The 20204-nt window shown below is 38.0% G+C and overlaps 1 protein-coding gene across 3 annotated transcripts in view; it reads left to right on the plus strand.

The window, feature by feature from the left end:
- The window catches only part of TMEM200A (transmembrane protein 200A), a 58838-nt gene extending 44503 nt beyond the window's left edge, over positions 1–14335 (plus strand). For all 3 annotated transcript variants that reach the window (XM_026845905.1, XM_026845906.1, XM_026845907.1), the window contains one exon: positions 11163–14335. In XM_026845905.1, the coding sequence (XP_026701706.1) occupies positions 11179–12654 (1476 nt within the window). In that variant the 5' untranslated portion in view covers positions 11163–11178 and the 3' untranslated portion in view covers positions 12655–14335. The remainder of the gene's footprint in view (positions 1–11162) is intronic.
- The last annotated feature ends 5869 nt before the right edge of the window (positions 14336–20204 follow it).

The raw sequence follows: 20204 nt of genomic DNA on the forward strand, positions 1-20204 counted from the left end.
GTCCTACATCTTGGGTGTTGTTGATGGAGCCCTTCCAGTGAATGCTGAGACAGAAAACATCTAGAAACCTTTACAAAATTTGTTTCATGACTTGTGATTGATAGCTGATCAATACTCTGATCTGCATTGTGTGAGCTTGCTTCAGAATTCCCATTAGTTTTGTGCATTTTGAATTTCAGTTCTAGGGTTGCTGGGCTTTAGTATTATCTCACAGTTTTCACTTTTCTTAAGAAGCTCCTTCTTTTTATTCTTTGTAATGTCTAAAAGATAAAAACTGAAAAAAACGCAAACTAGAATAAATGCATAAAGCTCCACATGCTTCTTTTACACATTTTAAATTAGATTGTGCTCATAAAGTGATTATTTTCAATAAAAGCTTTACTTTCTGTTTATAGTGAAAGCAGATTGACTGCATGGCATAAAAGATTTAAAATAGTCTACTTATTTCACCTGTAAACAGAGATAATCCAGTATCTTTTCTAATTATTGAATATGAACACTAATAATGTGAATGGAAAAATGTGTCTAAAATAATCATGAATATTATAGCCAATATCTGCTTCCATTTGTAGTACTGATTTTCACTAGAAAATGGGTTTACGCAAACTAAAGTGCAAAAATAGCTTAGAAACAGATTTTGTCACTTTAGTCATAAAGGACAGTTATCACCTTACTCAATTTAGGCTAAAAAAACCCTAGCTGTTTTTTAGTAGGAAGGTTCAGACAAACTGGAGAATGCAAGCAAATAAAAGCAAAAGTAAAGTCTAGTATATCCAGTTTTTATTTTCCTGTATGCATATTCTAATTTTTTCTTCTAGGAATAAAATGAAATAACTTTTATTAGTCAGTCACCTTTTAAACACCTTTTCTTCAAATTTTATAAAGCTTCTTCCCATTTTTGTTTCCACAGCCTTTTTTTAGCTCCTTCTTGCTTTCTGTTGTAGCTCTGTAATACATTTTGGAACAGGACATGATATATCTGTGCATAAGAGATGAAAATTTCTGTATATAAGTAAAGAAGTTATTGGCGCACACTTCTGAAAACAAGTTACAGCTCTCAATTTATTGATAATTTAATACAGTGAATACAGAGATTACAGCAGGCATTCCACAAACAAATATATCCAGTGCATGAGAGCTTGTGTCTGTCATCTAGGACTTGAGCTAAACGGGTACAGCTACAGAGAGCAGGACAGCTGGGAATTTGGGACGTAACACGTGACGATGATGGGGCAGGTGGGTTTACACTGCATGAGACAGGTGCTTTGTGGCCTGAGAACATGTTTGGTTCAGTGTATGATGGCTGGGAAGCTGTTCTAGGCATAGGAGACCTGGTGCCAACCTCATGTTACATGAGTTTTACATTGATAAAATCCATCAACTTCTATAGCCTCACACCTGATTTACTGCGGTGTGCCCATAGATGTAGTTAAGGACAGAACAAATTTAAAAGTGTGTGCAACTGGGCCAGCCAAAAGCTTGTGACCAAATCTAGGCCAAGTAATAGAGCAGTGTCTTGAAAGCGAAGTATAGAAACTCAGATTCCTTCTTTCTCTCTTTGATGTGTGCTCTGTGCTTTTGTGAGTGGCTAATGAGCTCTGTGTAATGCTGCCAATATTGAATGTTGCTGATTTTGCACAGAATTACAATATATGACCCACTGAAAGGATCAGGTTGAAGAAGAAATAATAGTAAAGAGGATAAGCAGCTCAGGCATTTATCTTTGTGCAGTACTGCTGGGTGTTCACCTTACTTTTGACCTTGGCGTAATAGTTGAAATAATTAATGTATATGGCAGATACTGTAAGTGATGAAGGCATTCAGAAGGGATTTTTGTGTGGTGTGATTTAAATAATGCAGTCATGGCATTCCCCAAATCTGGATAACAGGCATCTTCACTTAGCTTACACTTATGTTTATCAGTATTTCTGAGTTTTAAATTTTTAGTTCAAATTCCATAGTTACTGGTGAAGTTTCAAGTTACTTTAGAGCCAAATAAACCCCCAGGTGTTTTCCAAAAAAAAAAAATAAATTCACATCAGTAAAACGTGAAGAAAGGCATTCGCAGACTGGAACAAGTTCAGCATGGAGCGCCCGGAGAGGTTGGGGGCTGAAGCTCTTGTCCTGTGAACAGACAAGCAAGTGGGGTGGGTTCAGCCCTGGAGAAGAGATGGCTCTGGGAGGACCTAACAACAACAGTCCCCCAGTACCTGTGTGGAGGGATCAAGAAGAAAGTCAGTCTGTTCACAGTGCCACATGGTGTTAGGACATGAGGCAGTGGACTGCTGCAACAAGAGAGGTGCAGACTGGCTATGGGGAGGAACTTTCTCCCCCTGGGGCAGTGGGGCAGTGGCACAGGCTGCCCAAGGAGGCTGTGCCAGCTCTGTGGGGGTGTTTGCAGACCAGACTAGACACAACCCTAGGCAACCTGGTCTGACCATGAAGGGAAGTTGGACTAGAGACCTCCTGAGCATCCACTTAGCTTGGATTATGCAGTGATCATATATATGATCCTGTATCCACACTGTATATATGAACAAGGGCTCTGACCTGTTGAGTCAGCAGGTTAGACAGTATGTCCCAAAATTTAGTTTGAAAAACGAAATTGCACTCTTTGAGCTCACTTCACTGTGCTTTCTAAAGGAGAGACTTGCATTACTGTGGACACAAACTGATTAGCTGTGAAAGTTTGGGTATTGATCAGTTGTAGCTTTAAGCATAACTAAAGTTCTATTCCTTGTTGAGTCGTTCACTTAATAGTAATGAAGTGAAGTACAGTTTTATAAAACTAGTTCAGTGTGTTGTGGGTTTTTTTGGTGGGTCGTGTCCCCCCTGTGTCGTCCCCTCCCCCCTCCCCTTCCAAATAACAGTAGAGGGTAAAAGATTTTTTTGTTGTAATTTTTGTGAAGTGGGGTAATTTCATAACCTTTCAGCTGAGTCATTATGGAGACACTTAGTCTAAGAGTTTGAGGAAGGCTGGATTGGGAAGTTGGGTTACTCACGGTCATACTTGGACTTTCCTAGCTGTGAGCTTTAACACAAGACACCGGACAGTCATAAAGGTCAGGACAGAGAATGCCATGGCCTAGGATGTGAATCCAAACGGAGACTTGATATATTCAGTGTGGATTCAGTGTGGCTCCTTCAACTACTTGCCACGCTTGAAAGTTGCATACAAATCACTTTGATAAAAGGGAGCTATCCTTCTTTATACCATGTAAAGGTACCTTTTTGCATGTTTGAAACCAGTGTGACACAGTATAAAAATGAGATCTCATAACTCTCATTAAAGCCTGCATTTGTTGGGTTTTTTTTAATTAATTTTCCTTTCTTAGTTTGTTTCAGTATCCAACTTCTTATAGTAGAACAATGAGCCGTTTTTCATTTGTTTCCAGCGTGTGTTCAGTCCATACTTTAGATCCACTCCAAATCAGTGAATTTCTGTCCTTCACAATTTGTGGACCCTCCTGGATTCCTTAAAGCAGTAAAAATTTTAGGGTTTTTTTAAGAAACTTCTGATGTGCCATGTTTAGTTCTTTCACAGATTCTGCAGAACTAAGTGCTGGACCCCTGTAGTCTTGCTTGGACCAGCACAGTGTAGATTTGAAAACCACTGCCATTAGATTTTTTTAAATAAACGGATGACTGCTGGACTTCAAATTTCCAAAAAAATGTTGACATGTCCTTAATACCAAGCCTTTCTTGTCCACTTATAGGTACAAAGATTTTACTATTTAACATGGTACTATTGTAAAGCAAATACAGACCATTTGATACAGCTTCATGGTCTACCAATGTCCAGGGAACCTCAGTTTTTAATGTCTGCAATGGACCTTCTGCCTGCTGCTGCCACTTGGACATCCTCATGCCTTTGCATTGCCTGACCCGTGTGCAGCTTGCCTTTTCCTTTCTGTGCTGTGAAAGTGCTTGCACAATTTGGCCTGCTTTCATAATCTGGCTGGCAACCAGGAGGTTAAAAGGACATGATTAGTCCCTAAGTTTATCCCTTTACAGTCTAAAAGAGGCACAATTAAATGGAATTTGAACCCAAAGGGTTTGTTTCAGCTGAAATTTCAAAGCTTTAATGTTTTAAATAAGAATGCAATTTCCTATCCTTGGCTTTTGCTAGCATGACTTTAAAATCCCAGTTGAGGTTATGAAGAATTTTAATACCACATTTCACATGCTTTCTTCTCACCTATTGTCAATTAAAGTAGACTTAAAATACCCCATATTCATGAATATAAAAGATGTCTTTTGCTTGCTTGCTTTTCTTTTTTAATCTGTTCAATCAGGTCATTTTTTGAGGAATGGATATGAAGAAGAGATGTTTATCATAAGGTAGTCCCATTGGCATGCTACGCAAATGGAGGGGGCTGTTTGTTAAACTGCTAAAATAAAATATAATTTGAAATTATTTTTTCTGCTTCTTGTGGAATACCTTCTGTTTGGCTATTACTGTATTATCTCTGCCAGAATGGTTAATCTCTTTAGGCCTAGAAAGTTGCATATTTCTACCTTTGGAATAGAACAGATTGTACCAGCTGACAACCTCTATACATAGATAACATATTAATATGTATATATTGTATATCAGGAGAAAAATATGGATGTGTTAAATACAACTTAATATTGATTTGTTTACTCATTTGTCAGTTCTCTTATTACTTTATCATTTGCATTCTTGATTATGATAAATATTGTATGAGTAAACAGTCTCTCACATACCCCCTTCGTTTCTAGGACTCTTCAGTTTATCAAAGGTAAAAGAAACTTTCCTTCATGGCAAAATTTTTCCTCTTGTTAAAATTTGAAATTTAGTCACTTAAATGATAAATCAAGTACTGAAATCAGCTGAAATAGTAAGATAGAACATGCTGTGGAAATACAAATCAGGTTCTGTCACACACTACTTTTTGCTGCAGTGATGTTTAATTCTTTGCTGAAACACAAGAGCTCTACTTTTCAGAAAGTTTTACATGAAATTAAACTGCAGGGAAATTGCATGTACAGTTTTGATAATTTCACATAATTAAGTTTCAGTCATTTTTCAGACAGTAAATGAGAAAAAAAATTGTACAAACAACAAAGATTATAACTGGTAAGGGACACTGAAATATATCTGAAATAAAACAATATTAAAGAAATACCATTCTAGTATTTAGTTTGCTTCCTATCTTTGCTGCTAGTATACATATAAAATTAAGTGTAAGATCTTAGTATAATTAAAATGACTACATATGTATTAAAAAACGCTTAGCTGTAGGTAGAAGTAATTGCTTTTGAGAACAAGCTTTAAAGTTGAGAACATTTGCTGAGAGATTAATTAGATTTTTAATAGTTAAACCATCTCTGAAAAAAAAGTTAGTTGACAGCAGTACAGTTAAGGTGATGCTAGTCATTAGGGATGAAAAGAGATGTATTAAGACGGAGGCCTCAGAGGTAAAAGAAAGAAAGAAAGAAGTAGTTTATAGTTTGTGGAACCAGAAGTTTGTTGGAGCCACTAGAAGATGCTCTGAAGTAAATTCCTTACATTGAATCTGTGCTCTTGCACACACATCTGCCAGATTTTCCTGGGCTATCGAGCATTTAAGCTGTTGTCTAAATAGCAGCTCTTGCCTCAGCTGCTGTTAAAACAGGAATGTGCAGTCTGTAATAGGCTGTTGCAGTTGACACATCTCTTGTATCTGGGATAATCAATCAGTGACTCAACTGGGCTCAAATCCCATCAAATCCTATCCTGCCCATTTTGTCATTTGCTTAGCTTCCAAAGGCTAACTGGGTATTAGTTGTGTAGATGGCTCCTAGCTTCAGAAGGACTCTTGAGTCACTCCTCTTATCTGCCATACGTCTCTGTGGAGGTGTCCAGGCTGTTCAAGGTGCTCTGTGCTCTGCAGCTACTCTTGAGTCCCCAGGTCACCTGCCTCCCTTCCTTTCTCTAAGGCTGGCAAAGTCAGACATGGGTAACGCTAGCAGCATAAATGCACTATATTTCTGTCTGATCAGCAGTGATAGCCTGATGTACTCGTAGAAGAGAAGGGTTCTTGTCCAGCTGTGCTAAATTAGTCTATGATAATTTACCTGTGCCTTACCTTTGTATCACAGAGTGAGTCTACCATTTCTTTGTTGATTTGTTTGACCTCCTGATTTGATTGGGAAAAATACTTCATTCTTTGCTTGGCGAATGCAAGTCTAGTGGTTATTCACAACAAACTGTTTTGTGAAAGCTGCTTTTATCCTTTTGCTTAAGTTTCTTTTATGACAACTTTTTCTTGAGCATCTGAGCAACATTTGCCCATATAGAAAGATGATAAAGGAGAATGAGTCCCTTTCAGCCGTTCTGGCAGCCTTGGCTTGGGTAGCCAGTGTAATGTAAGGAAGTAGCAGATGTCACACTGCATCCCAGACTGGTGTTTCTTCTATTATTACCCATTTTGAATCACATCTGCAAACCTTTCCTGCATGAGTTTATTATTCTGGCTCTAGTATTCTCTTAAATGGGCAGCAGCCACTTTTGTGCCTCCATACTCACCACCCATACTTTTGCAGGTGTCACTCATGTCTTTGACTCCTTTTTTCTGTCCCAGCTCCATGGCAGTATGCAAACTCTACTGAGGCTACAGTCACCTGAGATATCTATCAGTGGCAGTTGTTGGGGAGTCTGTCCTTTCTTCATGCTAAGGGGCTGTCATGGTTCAACCCTAGCCAGCAACTGCACCACACAGCCACTCTCTTACTCCTCCCTGGTGGGATGGGGAAGAGAATCAGAAGAGTGTAAGTGAGAAAACCCATGGGTCAAGATAAAAACAGTGTAATAGGTAAAGCAAAAGCCACATGTGCAAGCAGAGCAAAACAAGGAATTCATTCAGCACTTCCCATCAGCAGGCAGGTGTTCAACCATCCCAGGAAAGCAGGGCTCCACATCACCCGTAACGATTACTGGGGGAGATAAACGCTATCACTCCTAATGTCCCGCCTTTCCTTCTTCCCTCAGCTTTATATGGTGAGCCTGACACCATACGGTATGGAATATCCCTTTGGTCGGTTGGGGTCAGCTGTCCCAGCTGTGTCCCCTCCCAACTTCTTGGGCACCCCCAGCCTCCTCACTGGTGAGGTGGGGTGAGGAGCAGGAAAGGGCTTGACTCTGCATAAACACTGCTCAGCAATAATGAAAGTATTTCTGTATTATCAATACTGTTTTCAGCACAAATCCAAAACATAGCCCATACTAGCTACTACAAAACAAAATTAATGCTACCCCAGCCAAAACCAGCACAGGGGCAAACAACAACCTGTTATTCTATTTGCTGCTGGGATTTTTAGGACATCTCCTAGAAAGCGTGCCAGATGCAGACGACTGGGCTTAGCCTGCAGCCTGGGTGAAAGGTGAAGTACGTCTTGCTAATGGCCATTGAAAGGTTAGAACTGAATCGTCAAGAGCCTGAGTCATTCTCTGTGTGAACAATGCAGAGGGAGGGTGAGAGTGAGCAGGAGCTGCTTTACAGGATCTCTACCAAGACAAGCTTTTCTTGGGTGATCTTTGAGTGGCTGACAGGACTGGTGTCAGGGCCACTGTAACAACAGCACAATGCAAAGCAAAGCTAAATGTAGAGGTAAATCTGGGCCACTGCTGCTTTCAAGACTAAAACCCTAAGCTGTCCAGGTCTTTGGACCTGATGTTCTCACTGAAGATGATACAAACAGAGCAGCTACAAGGTTAGAGTGTTGCTCAACATTTGTTCTTCAAAAGGAGCTTGGCAGCTGTTGTGCTTTTGTATCAGCAAGACAGTAGTGTTTATAAAATGAATTACAGGCCTGTCTCTTTCTTTTTGTTCTGTATTCCACATCCATTTTACCATTGTTCGATTTGTTTTAGAACCAGCCTGTGTCATTCACAGTGCCATCAAAGAGATGCTGTATGAGCTCTTAGCGTAATCTTTATTTACCTCTGAGTCAGTCTTCTAAATCGTTGCTTTTTCAGAAGTTTGAATTCAGACTTCAGGATAAAACTAAATGTAATCACTGTACTAAGTTAAATAAGAGAAGCAGCATTTGTCACTGGCACTCATGTGGTGAAACTAAACAGATTTTCAGAATAAATCAAATGTATCTACAGAGTGACTTTATTCTAAATATAATATTTTCTAAAAAAAAGGTTTCCATCTTAATATGCACTTTGTTGTAATTGGTTTCTGAAAAGCTGTCAACATGAAGTGAAATCATCTCATATCAACGTGTCTGTTAATACTATTGATTTCATTAGATGTAGAGAAGATCAAAATTCAAATGTTAATATTAAAGTAGTTTATAAGCCTTACCAACACTGTGGCTTATTACAAATTACTATTTATGAACCTGGTTGTGATTTTTCCAGTGGAAGAAGATCTAATAATATTGATGTGAACTCAATATTATAAAATATTTATAAAATATGTTTCTATCTTGTTGCAGCCAGACTTTTTTTCCCCTGCACCCAAATTCTGATACAGGTAAAGTGAACAGAGGAATAACGTGTTCCCCTGAAATGCTGGGTAGAAGCTAGCCGTGTGGCTTGAGAGATCTCACGTTCTCTCCCACTTTAAGAGATCTCAATTTCTGTCTGTCCTTCAAGTTACTGGAGACCAATTAATAATGAAATTGAGATGTGGTTTTCCTGAAAGTTTTGCAAAATTTGCAGATGAGAACCTTCTATAGAAAGACACCCCAAGATGTTTAAAATATTTAGCAAGCAGATGTGAGCTTATTCCATTCACCCTTTGGTACACTCCAGGTAGCTGTGATAAGCACAGTACAGTACACAAAATAACATGCCAGCAAGCAGAGTGTAGATTTAGCACTAACCTGCCATACCTGTGCAGTTCCTTGGCAGCCCTGAGAATGACAGAGTGGGTTGATTTGTGCCTGTAATATAGCATATGAATATGCAAACTCCTTGTCCCCCTCAGAGGTCTGGGGTCTGGAAAAGAACTAGATTATAGCTAAATTACTATTCATTTCATTAAAGATATGCCATAATTCTCTTAATTTATTTCATAGAGAAAATTAATTACATTTAATTGAGTCTTGACAAAATATAACAGTTTTTATAATGGATAACTCCTATTTATTTACATTTAGAGATTCAAAACATTGTTTTACAGAATAATGATCTTCTGTTTTAGCAGAAACCTTTAAACACATAGGCATATGAGAAAGTTTTGTTTTAATTTTTAAAGACTATCAATGTCAAATAAAATTATTTGGGAGATTTTTTAATAGTTACATTTTTTTTAAATGGCTTTTTATGAAACATTCAAGAAATTCATTGGTATTGAACTAATGAAATTGGTCAGATGATAGCATAAAAATGGAAGTGAATTGCAAAGGGTGAGAATTTCCGGAGTGCTTAGGAACATGAAACCTGACACTCAAGTGAAATTTCTGAGATGTTTTGAAATAGTTCTACGAATTTCTCTTTCAGAAATTCAGAAAATGCTGTATACTTAGCATCCCTAGACCTTTTTTTCAGGTCTTTATAAGGAAAAGTTTTCTCACAGGGAGAGAGGAAGCACTCAGTCTTTTAATAATGATGGTGCAGGGAGGGAGTTAGGTTGTTACCCTTTCTGTCTGTCATTGGAATTTCTGCTGAACAGATGATAATGAACACTAGATACTTGTTTTTTTTGCTGGATTAGTCCTTCTATTTGGCCACCTATCTCAGATTCCCTGTTAATATCATAATCAATTCATAACTGGTGGGTTGGACCAATTTCTGTTTGTAGATATGTTTATGTGATACCCGCTTGCAGTGCTAGAAATCTATGGTAGTGTCCAAATACAGAGTCTGTTGTTTATCATATGATGATAGATCTAATCTTTTTTTTTTTTTTTTCCCATGGGTGCACTGCATTATTTTTTTAAATAACATAAGTATTTTAAGATATCTGATGAAAATTACTGCCTGTAAACTGCAAGTAGTCACCTGTTTGCTTTGACTCTGCTTTTCAGCCTCTCACTTTATTCATTCAGCTTTGTCTGCTTGTTAAACCATCCCCATCTCTGACATGGAGCCTCTTCCTCTGCAACAGACTGTCAGCCTTTTGTTATCTCTGAGCCTAGTAAGGCCACCAAAGAGAACATAATTTTTTCATACCCAGTATCTTAATTTTACTCTATGATATTATCTAGTATTCATTCTAATATTCATTAATTAAGCTCAGAAATTATTTTTGAGTCTGTTTATAAGATGTCTTGTAAAATAAAATAATTTTTTTCTGAACTGTGTTGTTTCATTTGTTACTCTTACTCATGAAAAGCAATCAAACATGGCTTTCTCTTTTCAGACTCATGCTGGTTAATATTTCTTATGTAATAGACAATCAGGTATGAAAGTAGGTCTAAAATGAAAAAATCTCCTCATTAAATGATGAAGCTTTGAATTGATGAACTTGAAATTTATGAAGATTTTTATCTAGTAAACTAAACTGATCTACTTGATACGTAGTCCATGAGGAACCAAGAAGGGGAGAAAAAAGATCTAGATATGCATAAAAGAGGATCAGCCGTATTAGGAAAGGCAAAAAGGATTCTGGTGTTTGAGACTCAGGTGATCTGAATAAGCTTAATAAAAGCTTCTTTAAATGATAGAATAAATACGTATTAATATATGCTGAAATCTGTAAGGAAAGATCTCTTAAAGGGGATATGTAGAATGATCTGTATTCATACTCATTTTGTGTAGAGAAGTTTTAAAAGAACTACTAGCTAAAGTGCTAAAATTATCTAAAATGCATACAAGGTAATATAGTACATTAGTGACTTTGCTGCAGACCAGTCCAGAGATAAATCAGCTATTAAGACTTCTGAATATTTGCATCTTTAATCGTGGTATATCACCACTAAGAGTACTAGCTTTCTGCTACTGTCTGTATCACTGATGGAAGATTTAATTTCTATATTTATAGTGATAAAAGACTTTTAGAAATTTTTAAGATTATGTGAATCTGAAAACTGCTACTATGTCATAACTGGATTAAGATACAGTAGCTTTTTTAAAGTAATGAATATTCTGATTATCAAGAAATATCTACAGATTGAAAAAGTGCTAATTATTATTGCAGACACAGTTTTTGATTAATATTTCTGCTTTTTGTTTCTTCTTTTTTTTTTTTTTTTTTCCCCAGGGCACAATATAAAACTATGATAGCAACCGGAGGAGTCATAACAGGACTGGCTGCCTTAAAAAGGCAAGACTCTGCCAGATCTCAGCAACATGTAAATCTTGCCACAGCACCAGCTTCTGAGGAGAAGAAACCAGTTAGACGCCGTCCCAGGGCAGATGTAGTAATTGTCAGGGGCAAAATCCGTCTCTATTCTCCATCAGGATTCTTTCTTGTTTTGGGAGTGCTTATCGCATTCTTTGGAATTGCAATGGCCATCCTTGGATACTGGCCACAAAAGGAGCAGCTTTTAGGATCTGAAGATAATCTACCTGTAAATGAAACCCAGATCCTGAGAAGCGAAGGAAGCATTTTATTTCGTTTCTTTGAACAGCATGTGCACTCGGATAAAATGAAAATGCTGGGCCCCTTTACTATGGGCATTGGAATCTTCATTTTTATTTGTGCAAATGCCATTCTGCATGAAAACCGTGACAAGGAAACAAAAATCATACACATGAGAGACATATACTCGACTGTAATAGACATCCACACCCTGCGGATCAAGGAACAAAAGCAGCTGAGTGGTGCCTTCACTGGCTTGTTGGGGGAAGGAGAGCTGAGGCACAGCGGGAGCTCGTGTGCTTCACGGCTGGCTGCGAACACGGTTGCGCCTTTCTCTGGCTTCAAGAGTAATTTTCGAATGGATAGTTCTGCTGAAGAAGATGAGATTACCCTAAATGAAGATAGGACCACTGGTAGCCTCCTGCCACCTCTGCTGGCTGAGCAATCTGGTTCAGTCTTTGGACTTTACCCTCACTCGAGCAAGGCTTCAGATGACAAAACCACTAGCTCTATAAAGTGTGAAACAAAATCCATTGTATCATCTTCCATTAGTGCTTTCACACTGCCAGTAATTAAACTGAATAACTGTGTTATTGATGAGCCCAGTATAGACAACATAACTGAGGACTCAGAGATCACTAGGAGTCGGTCTAGAAATCTGTCGATGGATTCTCTGGCCATTCCACTCACTGATACCAATGAATCCTACAGACCGGCTGCTGCCATGCTGCCACGACACAATTCATTTGTGGACACTCCATCTGATCAGTTCAAATCTTCTATGACTCTCGGACCAAACACAGGAAAGCTTTTATCCCCTGGCGCTGCCAGGAAACAGTTTGGGTCCAACACATCTTTGCATCTTCTGTCTTCACATTCAAAGTCCCTGGACTTGGACAGGGGTCCGTCTACACTCACTGTCCAAGCTGAACAAAGGAAACACCCCAGCTGGCCCAGACTGGATCGGAGCAACAGTAAGGGATATATGAAACTAGAAAACAAAGAGGACCCAATGGATAGGTTACTTGTGCCACAAGCAGCAGTCAAGAAAGACTTTACTAATAAGGAAAAGCTTCTTATGATATCAAGATCTCACAATAATTTGAGTTTTGAACATGATGAGTTTTTGAGTAACAACCTGAAGCGAGGAACTTCGGAAACAAGATTTTAATATTTAAATTGCAATTTAGAAGATGTCATACAGTATTTTTTAAAAAAACATTTTGACAAATGTTTCCTTTTCAGTGACACTAGTACAAGCCTGTTTTTAACCAAATGCTTAATAGCCCATTAAAATTGGCTTGTGTGAACAGAGATCTTCACCTTTGTAATGCCAAGAGTTTTTTGTCTTAGTAACATACAGCTGCACTACATTGCAATATATTGCTCAGAGAGTTTTGGTATGACTGATTCCAATTTTTCCCAAGTCATTATTTCTTTTGTTCTATAGACGCATGTTACTTTTCATCAATCTGACGCCAGAAGCCTGCATTAGAAAAAAAACTTCATTTACCTGTAAGTTCTGTTTATTTAATGACTGCAAGAGTCTAAAAAGTGGTGCTTGCAGTCTGGAATGGGAAGTGAGCAGGAGCACATCCTGCAATTGTCAAATCCAGGCCTTTATCCTAGGTGTTGTCTTTCACGTATGGTACATCTCGGTAACTGCAGTCTTGCCATTGTCATTGTGAGAAACTTGTTTACATATTGGGGTGGGTGGATAGAAAAGAGTGGGTACTATTAAAAACATTTTTGTGAATTCATTGTAATTGGTCAAGGTGAATACCAGTGTTGTGAATTATTAACTATGCTTTGTTCAATAATCTTTCTACATCCATTGTAATTTAATCCTGTAATACTGGGAAGACATACCTAAAGTAAGAAATCTGAAAGTTCTTCTGGGATTAGTTCTCTAAACTGCTTTGATTGGCAGCAGTTTTAAAATAAAAATACACAGATTCAATTAAAATCATAGGAACATGATGAATGCCAACAGGATTTTAGAAACATGGTGTATAGTAAGATGTTATTGTGACATGCATCTGAAGAGAATAATGGAAAATGAATATATTGCCTCTCACTACAATAGCAAGAAGCTAAATAGCTGGATCTCTGTTCAAAATACTGATACAAAGCATAAAATTCAATATGTACAGTAACATAGTATGAAAGCCCCTTAGCTAAATTTTGATTTATATATTTCATGTAATTATTGGTGTGATGGTTCACTGGAGGCTTAGCTGTGGCATTTTGCATTACAAGATTTTGCAAAAGGAAGTGACATTTAAAACAATGTTTTCCTCAGCAAAGCGAGCTTCACGGTTGACAGTTGTAGGCTATTGCTAAAGAAAATGACCATTTGAATGTGCATACCAGAAGGTTTTCATGTATTTCATTAAGGTATTTAGGCCGTGATCCTGCCATGATAGCCATGCTAGAGAATGTCACGTCAAGCTGCAAGTCTCACCTAACAGGTTGTTAGTCTTAATTGGTCGGTTTTGATATATTCACTTAACCTAAATACTCAGGAATTATTTTTAATGACTTTTCCCAAAAATAATAAAACCTGTTAAAATGTTGTTGTTCTTCAATTACTTTGATTATGAAAGATCAAAGATAGAAATACCCTTTTTTTTTTTTTAAATATTCAGCTCCATGTTTCAACTGCGCAATGTTTATGTATCAGGAGCATTACTTGCTCGGTGAATTGAGGCATAGTGTTAACTGTTAGGACCTCAAGCCTATATATTGTAACAGAGTTGGCTAAATATTTTGCTATGAAGCTTTTAATAAATTTCTGGTTTGTGTTCTTAAGACCTTTGCTATTTTTTGAAATAAAGTAAAATGTCTATCTATATACACCCATTGTAAGACCTGTTTTTCCTCTATGATCTCAAATCTTCCATATCAAATTATAATTGGGTATCATAACATTGTATATAATATTGTGCGTATTAGCCTGCCACTAGATATTTGGCTGTGACTAATTGATTTCAGTTACATCCCTACACAGGTAAAAGCTGAATATTTTTTTTTCTCCATGTAATGTGAAATCTGTTCAAAGTGGTTTTAATATAAAGAAACCTTGTATAAAGGAACATCATGTTCTTTTTAGTTTGGCAGTAAGTATTGTTATAAAAATGGAAAACACTATTAAAGACATGGATGATGTAAGCTTTTATTTCCTTAATAACAATATTAAATCATAGCTTAAAAGACTGTTTTTTGGGGTGCTATCGTATGTGCTAATAGTGGTCCTTCTATAAGTATAGCAGGGCATGAGCTTTTAATTTTAACATACCTGGTACTGAAAAATGTACTCAGTTTGGATAAATTTACCCACTTGAGAGACAAAGGTAAAGCTACTGACTTAAAGCAAAGAATCAAAATAGCACCATACAAAGAAACTCTGTGGTTGACAGACCAACTACAAAAATATTCCCAAATGACCCCAAAATTAAATATTCAGGTAATTGCAGGACAGTTGAGGTTGAAAGGGACCTATGGAGGTTGTCTGGTCCAATCCCCCTGCTCAAGCGGGGCCACCTGGAGCAGTTGACCAGAACTGTGTCCAGACCATTTCTAAATAACCCCAAGGGTGGAGACTCCACAACCTCCCTGGACGACCTGTGCCAGTGCTTGGTCACAGTAAAAGGGTGTTACCTGATGTTCAGAGGGACCCTCCTGTGTTTCAGTTTGTCCCCATTGCTCTTTGTCCTGTCACTGGGCACAAGGCTGTTTTCAGAGCCTGGCTCCTTTGCTGCACCCCCCTTTAGGTATTTATACACATTGATGAGATACCACCTGAGCCTTCTTTTCTCCAGACTGGCTGGTCCCTGCTCTCTCAGCCTTTCCTCATAAGAGAGACGCTCCAGTCCCTTCATCACCCTTGTGGCCCTTCACAGTATGTCCATGTCTCTCTTGTACTGGGGAGCCCAGAGCTGGACCCAGCACTCCAGTTGTGGCCTCTCCAGTGCCATGTAGAGGGGAAGGATCCCCTCCTTTAAGGATAATGTAGGACCTTGCGTCCTTCCATGTTCTGTTGGTAGTTCCAACTGAGGCGCAAGTCAGGAAAACTTGTAGATGTTCAGAAGGCCCAAACACTCATCTTCATATATGGAAATCAGAAACTGCAGTAAGGCAAAGATGTCTGAACCCTTTGCAATACATGAGGAGAGTTAGGAACCTTACAGTGGCCAAAATGAGAGCCATATACAGTTGGCAAGTAAGGAATTGGTGAAGAGAAGAGCATATCTTAAATTGTATCTAGAGGGCATAAATATAATCAATATGTTGCTAATCCAGCTCACAGACTTTTTTTTTTTTTTTTAAATTTCTGTTACTGATGCTCTGTGCAGCCCCACAGCTGCAGGTGAAAAAAGCCAAAGACAGGAAGTTTTAAACTAGTTTTGTCACCAGAGAAAATAATTGTATAGCTACACCACAAGCCTTTTCATGGAATAAGAAGCTGAACCTTACATCTAGCAAGAGAAAAAGTTATGGTACTGCATCCTTTATATGTAATAACTTAAAAAAGAAGTAACTTACATGGTGCAAGCGATGAGTTTGCTCCGTCCTCTGCCTAAGACAGTTAAAAAAATACCTTTTCTACCTCTCAGTTAAGCATCTTAATCACTACCTATGGATTAGGCTGATGTTAAGGACTGTTTCTCCCTCCTGGGCAACGCTGTTTCACTCTGCTCATTTACTGGGTCAGTTTTATCGGGAAATAAAGAGCCTGACACTGCGGTGGTAGAGCAGAAATGCTGGGTTACAGTCTCTTCTGGGATTGCTTCTGTATCTTACATGAAATGTCACTGAATAAAATCCTTGAAACAGGGACTGGATTCTTGCCAGGCTGATTTTTTTAACTGCTCCCCTGGGGAGCCCAGTTTACTCTCCCTGTGAGCCAGTGAAGATAACCCTTCCACGCAGAGCCACACAATATTCAGCAGGGGGGACTGGCAAATGCTCCAGCTGCCCAGTTGCACAGGGCTTCATGGGTGGGAAGGCATGGTGTTACCTGTCCTGGTGGCTGCTCTGCCATCATGGGTTTTGTGCGTAAGGGATGGAAAGGCGAGTTGGCGCCACCACTCTGGTTTTGCAAGAAAGCGGAATTTAATGTTCTAACTGGAGCTGAATTTTTGAGACTGCTAGTTTTGGAGGTAGGCATCTACATCTGTTCCCCCTCATATATTAGACAGCTAAGTAATTTTTTTGCAACTGTATCAGAGTGCCTTTCTCAGATCTAGAGCTGGCTTTACTTATCCTTATAATACAACATTAATACTCCTTTCATTTCTGCTAAGTGAAATTTGAGAAAAAGTTTTAACTTAGAGCAGCAGTTTTCTCTCTGAAGAGCTTCTCAAGCAGCTTGTAGAGTTCCCAGATTGCTTTAGTCTTACGCTTTTGATTTATTTCTTTCTATGAGTCTTTTTCTGACCCTTTTTCAGGAACTTCTGCCTTCATCTTCCCAGCACTATCTTTGTTAATTTTCCTACCAAATACGGCATTATGATGAGCAAGTAGAAATCTTTTAGCAAGACTGTGTGCATGTATATATGAGAATGCAAATGGAATAAATGGTCTATTATAAGGTAAGAGTGCTTCAATTAGTATGATTTAGCTACTCAAGGGCAAGTTCATGCCCTTTGTTTAAACCTTTTCAAATTAAACTCGGGGACAAATTAATTGCAGTTATCACAGCTATCACATGTTTAAGGTCACATTTATTAACTCTTTCATCAGTGCCTCATGTATGGCAATATTAGGTTGTTTTGTATTTTAGGACTCAGTATTTCAAACTAACCTTGTTGGAGCATTTTACACATTCAATAAAGCCCAGTTTTTAATAGTATTACTTGTCTGAATGACAATTGGCACAATTACAATCCTGAGTCTCGTAAAGAATGGAAATCTGATAGTTACAATAGTTTTATTTTAGAATAGTTTGTTGAAATTGAAATATAAGAACCCCCTGTATTACACGAAATTCTGTATGTCTAATCTGTTGTCTTGGTTCTAATTCAGGTAGATAATGTTTTAAAGAGTAATTTACAATCACTGTGAATTTTCCATAGGAAGAATCATAAAACCATTGTTGTGGTTTTATTCCAGATAGTGTAATTATTCAGGATGACATTCACAGAAACATCCATTTCTGAACCCCACTAAGCTCTTTAATTTACTAATATTGCTTTTGCAAACTACTGCAGATTAATTATGAGTTGCCAATAAATATACTTCCCTTATCTGCTGGAAATTCTTATCAGCACTTTAATTTCATTGCAACAGCCAACTGCTCTCCTACTGAAAAAATGTGACAGGGATAACCTGATATCTGTTGTAAATACATTGATATTTCTGAGGGCTTGTTTTTCATATTTTTAAAGAAATCATCACTCTAGTTGCTCAGTTACCCTGTGATTCAGTATACTACTGGTTTAGCTCTTAGATTTTTAAGTTCTCAGAATAGGTTCCTACTGTGTAGGCAATACAGTATTTGTTTTGGCCTCTAATTACATGTTTTTTTTCACTTTTAATATTAAATTCCATTCCACTCCAGCCCATTAAGACAATTCAGTTATCCTTCCGATCTCTTTCATATTGATAATACTTACCTACTTAGGCTATATGGACAGTCAGTGCAGCTCAACAGGAGTAGTTTTGTGCTTGGTGCCATGGAGCCATTGTCCATACTGATTACATTTCAGAGGGTTTGCTTGACTAGTTTCTGCCTGGGCTGTTTGGACTGAACTGGGCCAGTTGGACTGGAACATGTTTTGTATATATACACATATATATGGAGGACATCTTCCAATTTCTTTTCCTCTGACAGGAATCCAGTGTGTGCTATGAGATTGCTCTTTGACATGAAGTGAATTGCAGTACACGAGGCCAACTTGGAGGCCAACTTTCAAAGGAACACTACTAACCTGGGAAAAACTTCTTGTTTAGCCACACCCTTAGTGACTTCTGAAAATTGTATCGGCACAAATGTACAGTATTCTTAAATCTGATAATAAATGCCATTTGGTAAGGTTAGTTCCATGTCAGATCCTTGAAAAACTCCACTAATTACCTCCCTGAAGCCATATACATCCCCTCCCCGCCCAACTTGTCTGTTCCTTATTTGCTGGTTAATAGCGTATTTTTCCTCCTAATTCTCTTTAATTTAGCTAATGATTTCACATAAGCAACAGTGTGAAATGCTTCACTGAAGTCAGAGCAGATGAGATCTACTGCATAGTTTGTCTAGAAAATTATTATTTCAAAAAGAGATACCAGTTTAGGGTGGTATGATCTATCTTTGGCATGTCTTCTCAGCATCTTATCCTGTTTCCCATTTTCATTCTTGGTTAGTGCTTTGAAATTTTTTTTTTCTGAAGCCTTCCATACTACCAGGATCTTACTGACAGGTTTGTAAGTGGGCAGATAAATCCTTCTTTCCTTCTTTCTGCCGTTTCATAAATACAGTTTAAAATATTACTACTTTTAATACACATTGCCTTCCCTCTCTCTGTCAACTCAGTAGATATATTGAAATTCCTTGCTATGTACCAATTTTTTCAGGCTACTGTAAGACAGATTATGTGCCCCCACACCATGAGAGCATTCAGGGCTTGAATTTAGTTTTCTCACAGGTGAGGATTTACACAGCTTCCATTTTCAGTCTTCCATTTTTCACACTTCCATCTGCCATTTCCAGATTTTTTTTTCCTACTAGTCACCTTCCCTTTCCCCTGTTTCTAATACAGTTAACCTAGCTGAAAAATGAGGCAAAGTATTCACTTAGTATATAGGTTTATTCTAGAGTGAATCTGTCACTTTTAATGGTTGGGGGGGTGGTGGTTTCGTTTAATATATTTACTATATATAATATATATGTTATATTTATAGTATAATATATTTAAACTCATTCTGCACCTGTAAAGAATTCATTATCATTTTAACAGACAGGAAGCACTCTGACATATGATGAGAACATATTGTATTATCTCCAGCAAACAGGTTTTCTTTAGCTCTTTATGGAGACTAGGAAGAGGATTAGATTTATAACTTAATTAAATGGTAGTAGCCTTTGATTCTTTTGTAGAGGAGTTAGGAGAATACTGTAGATTAGAAGGGGTTAGGAATTAATAAAATGGACATTAGATTCTCATTAAACTATGCTTTCTAAATCTGTAGGCCCTGTGGCTAATACTGAAGTGGAGGACTCTTGCTTATTGTCACAGAAAAGAGTCCTGGGCATTCTTCTAAGGAAGAGAATACACCTGTTTCTTGTTCATTGACTTTTTGAATAAATGTTTTTATTCTTATATGTTATGTAGATTGGCAGTTTTGCAAAGTTTTCATGCCTTTCCTTAATGCTGTAGTTTACTCTGCATTTTCCTTTTTTCAGGTAGGACAGGTTAAGGCATTTCTGGAAGTCATTAAGAACTCTCTGATGTTTAGAGTTGTACCTACACTCCTTTACAGCAGGTGGTTTAGTCTCTGGTCTCATAATTGGTGTAAGATGACTAAATCTTGTCTGCCAACATAAGGGATAGATTCCCACTCCCTTCCTTCTTCCCATCATTTTCTCCATGATCTTACTCCCTAAGCAGCTGTGGTCAGCCAGATCAGGAACTGAAAAAAACCCCTCAGCAAAACCAGTTTACAGCAGCAACAACTCGTTGCAGCAAACAGGCACTGGATCAGAGAGCCAGTCTGCTTTGAGTTTCC

This window comes from Athene cunicularia (genome assembly GCF_003259725.1).
Source record: "Athene cunicularia isolate RWA chromosome 3 unlocalized genomic scaffold, athCun1 chr3_part1, whole genome shotgun sequence".
NCBI lineage: Eukaryota > Metazoa > Chordata > Aves > Strigiformes > Strigidae > Athene > Athene cunicularia.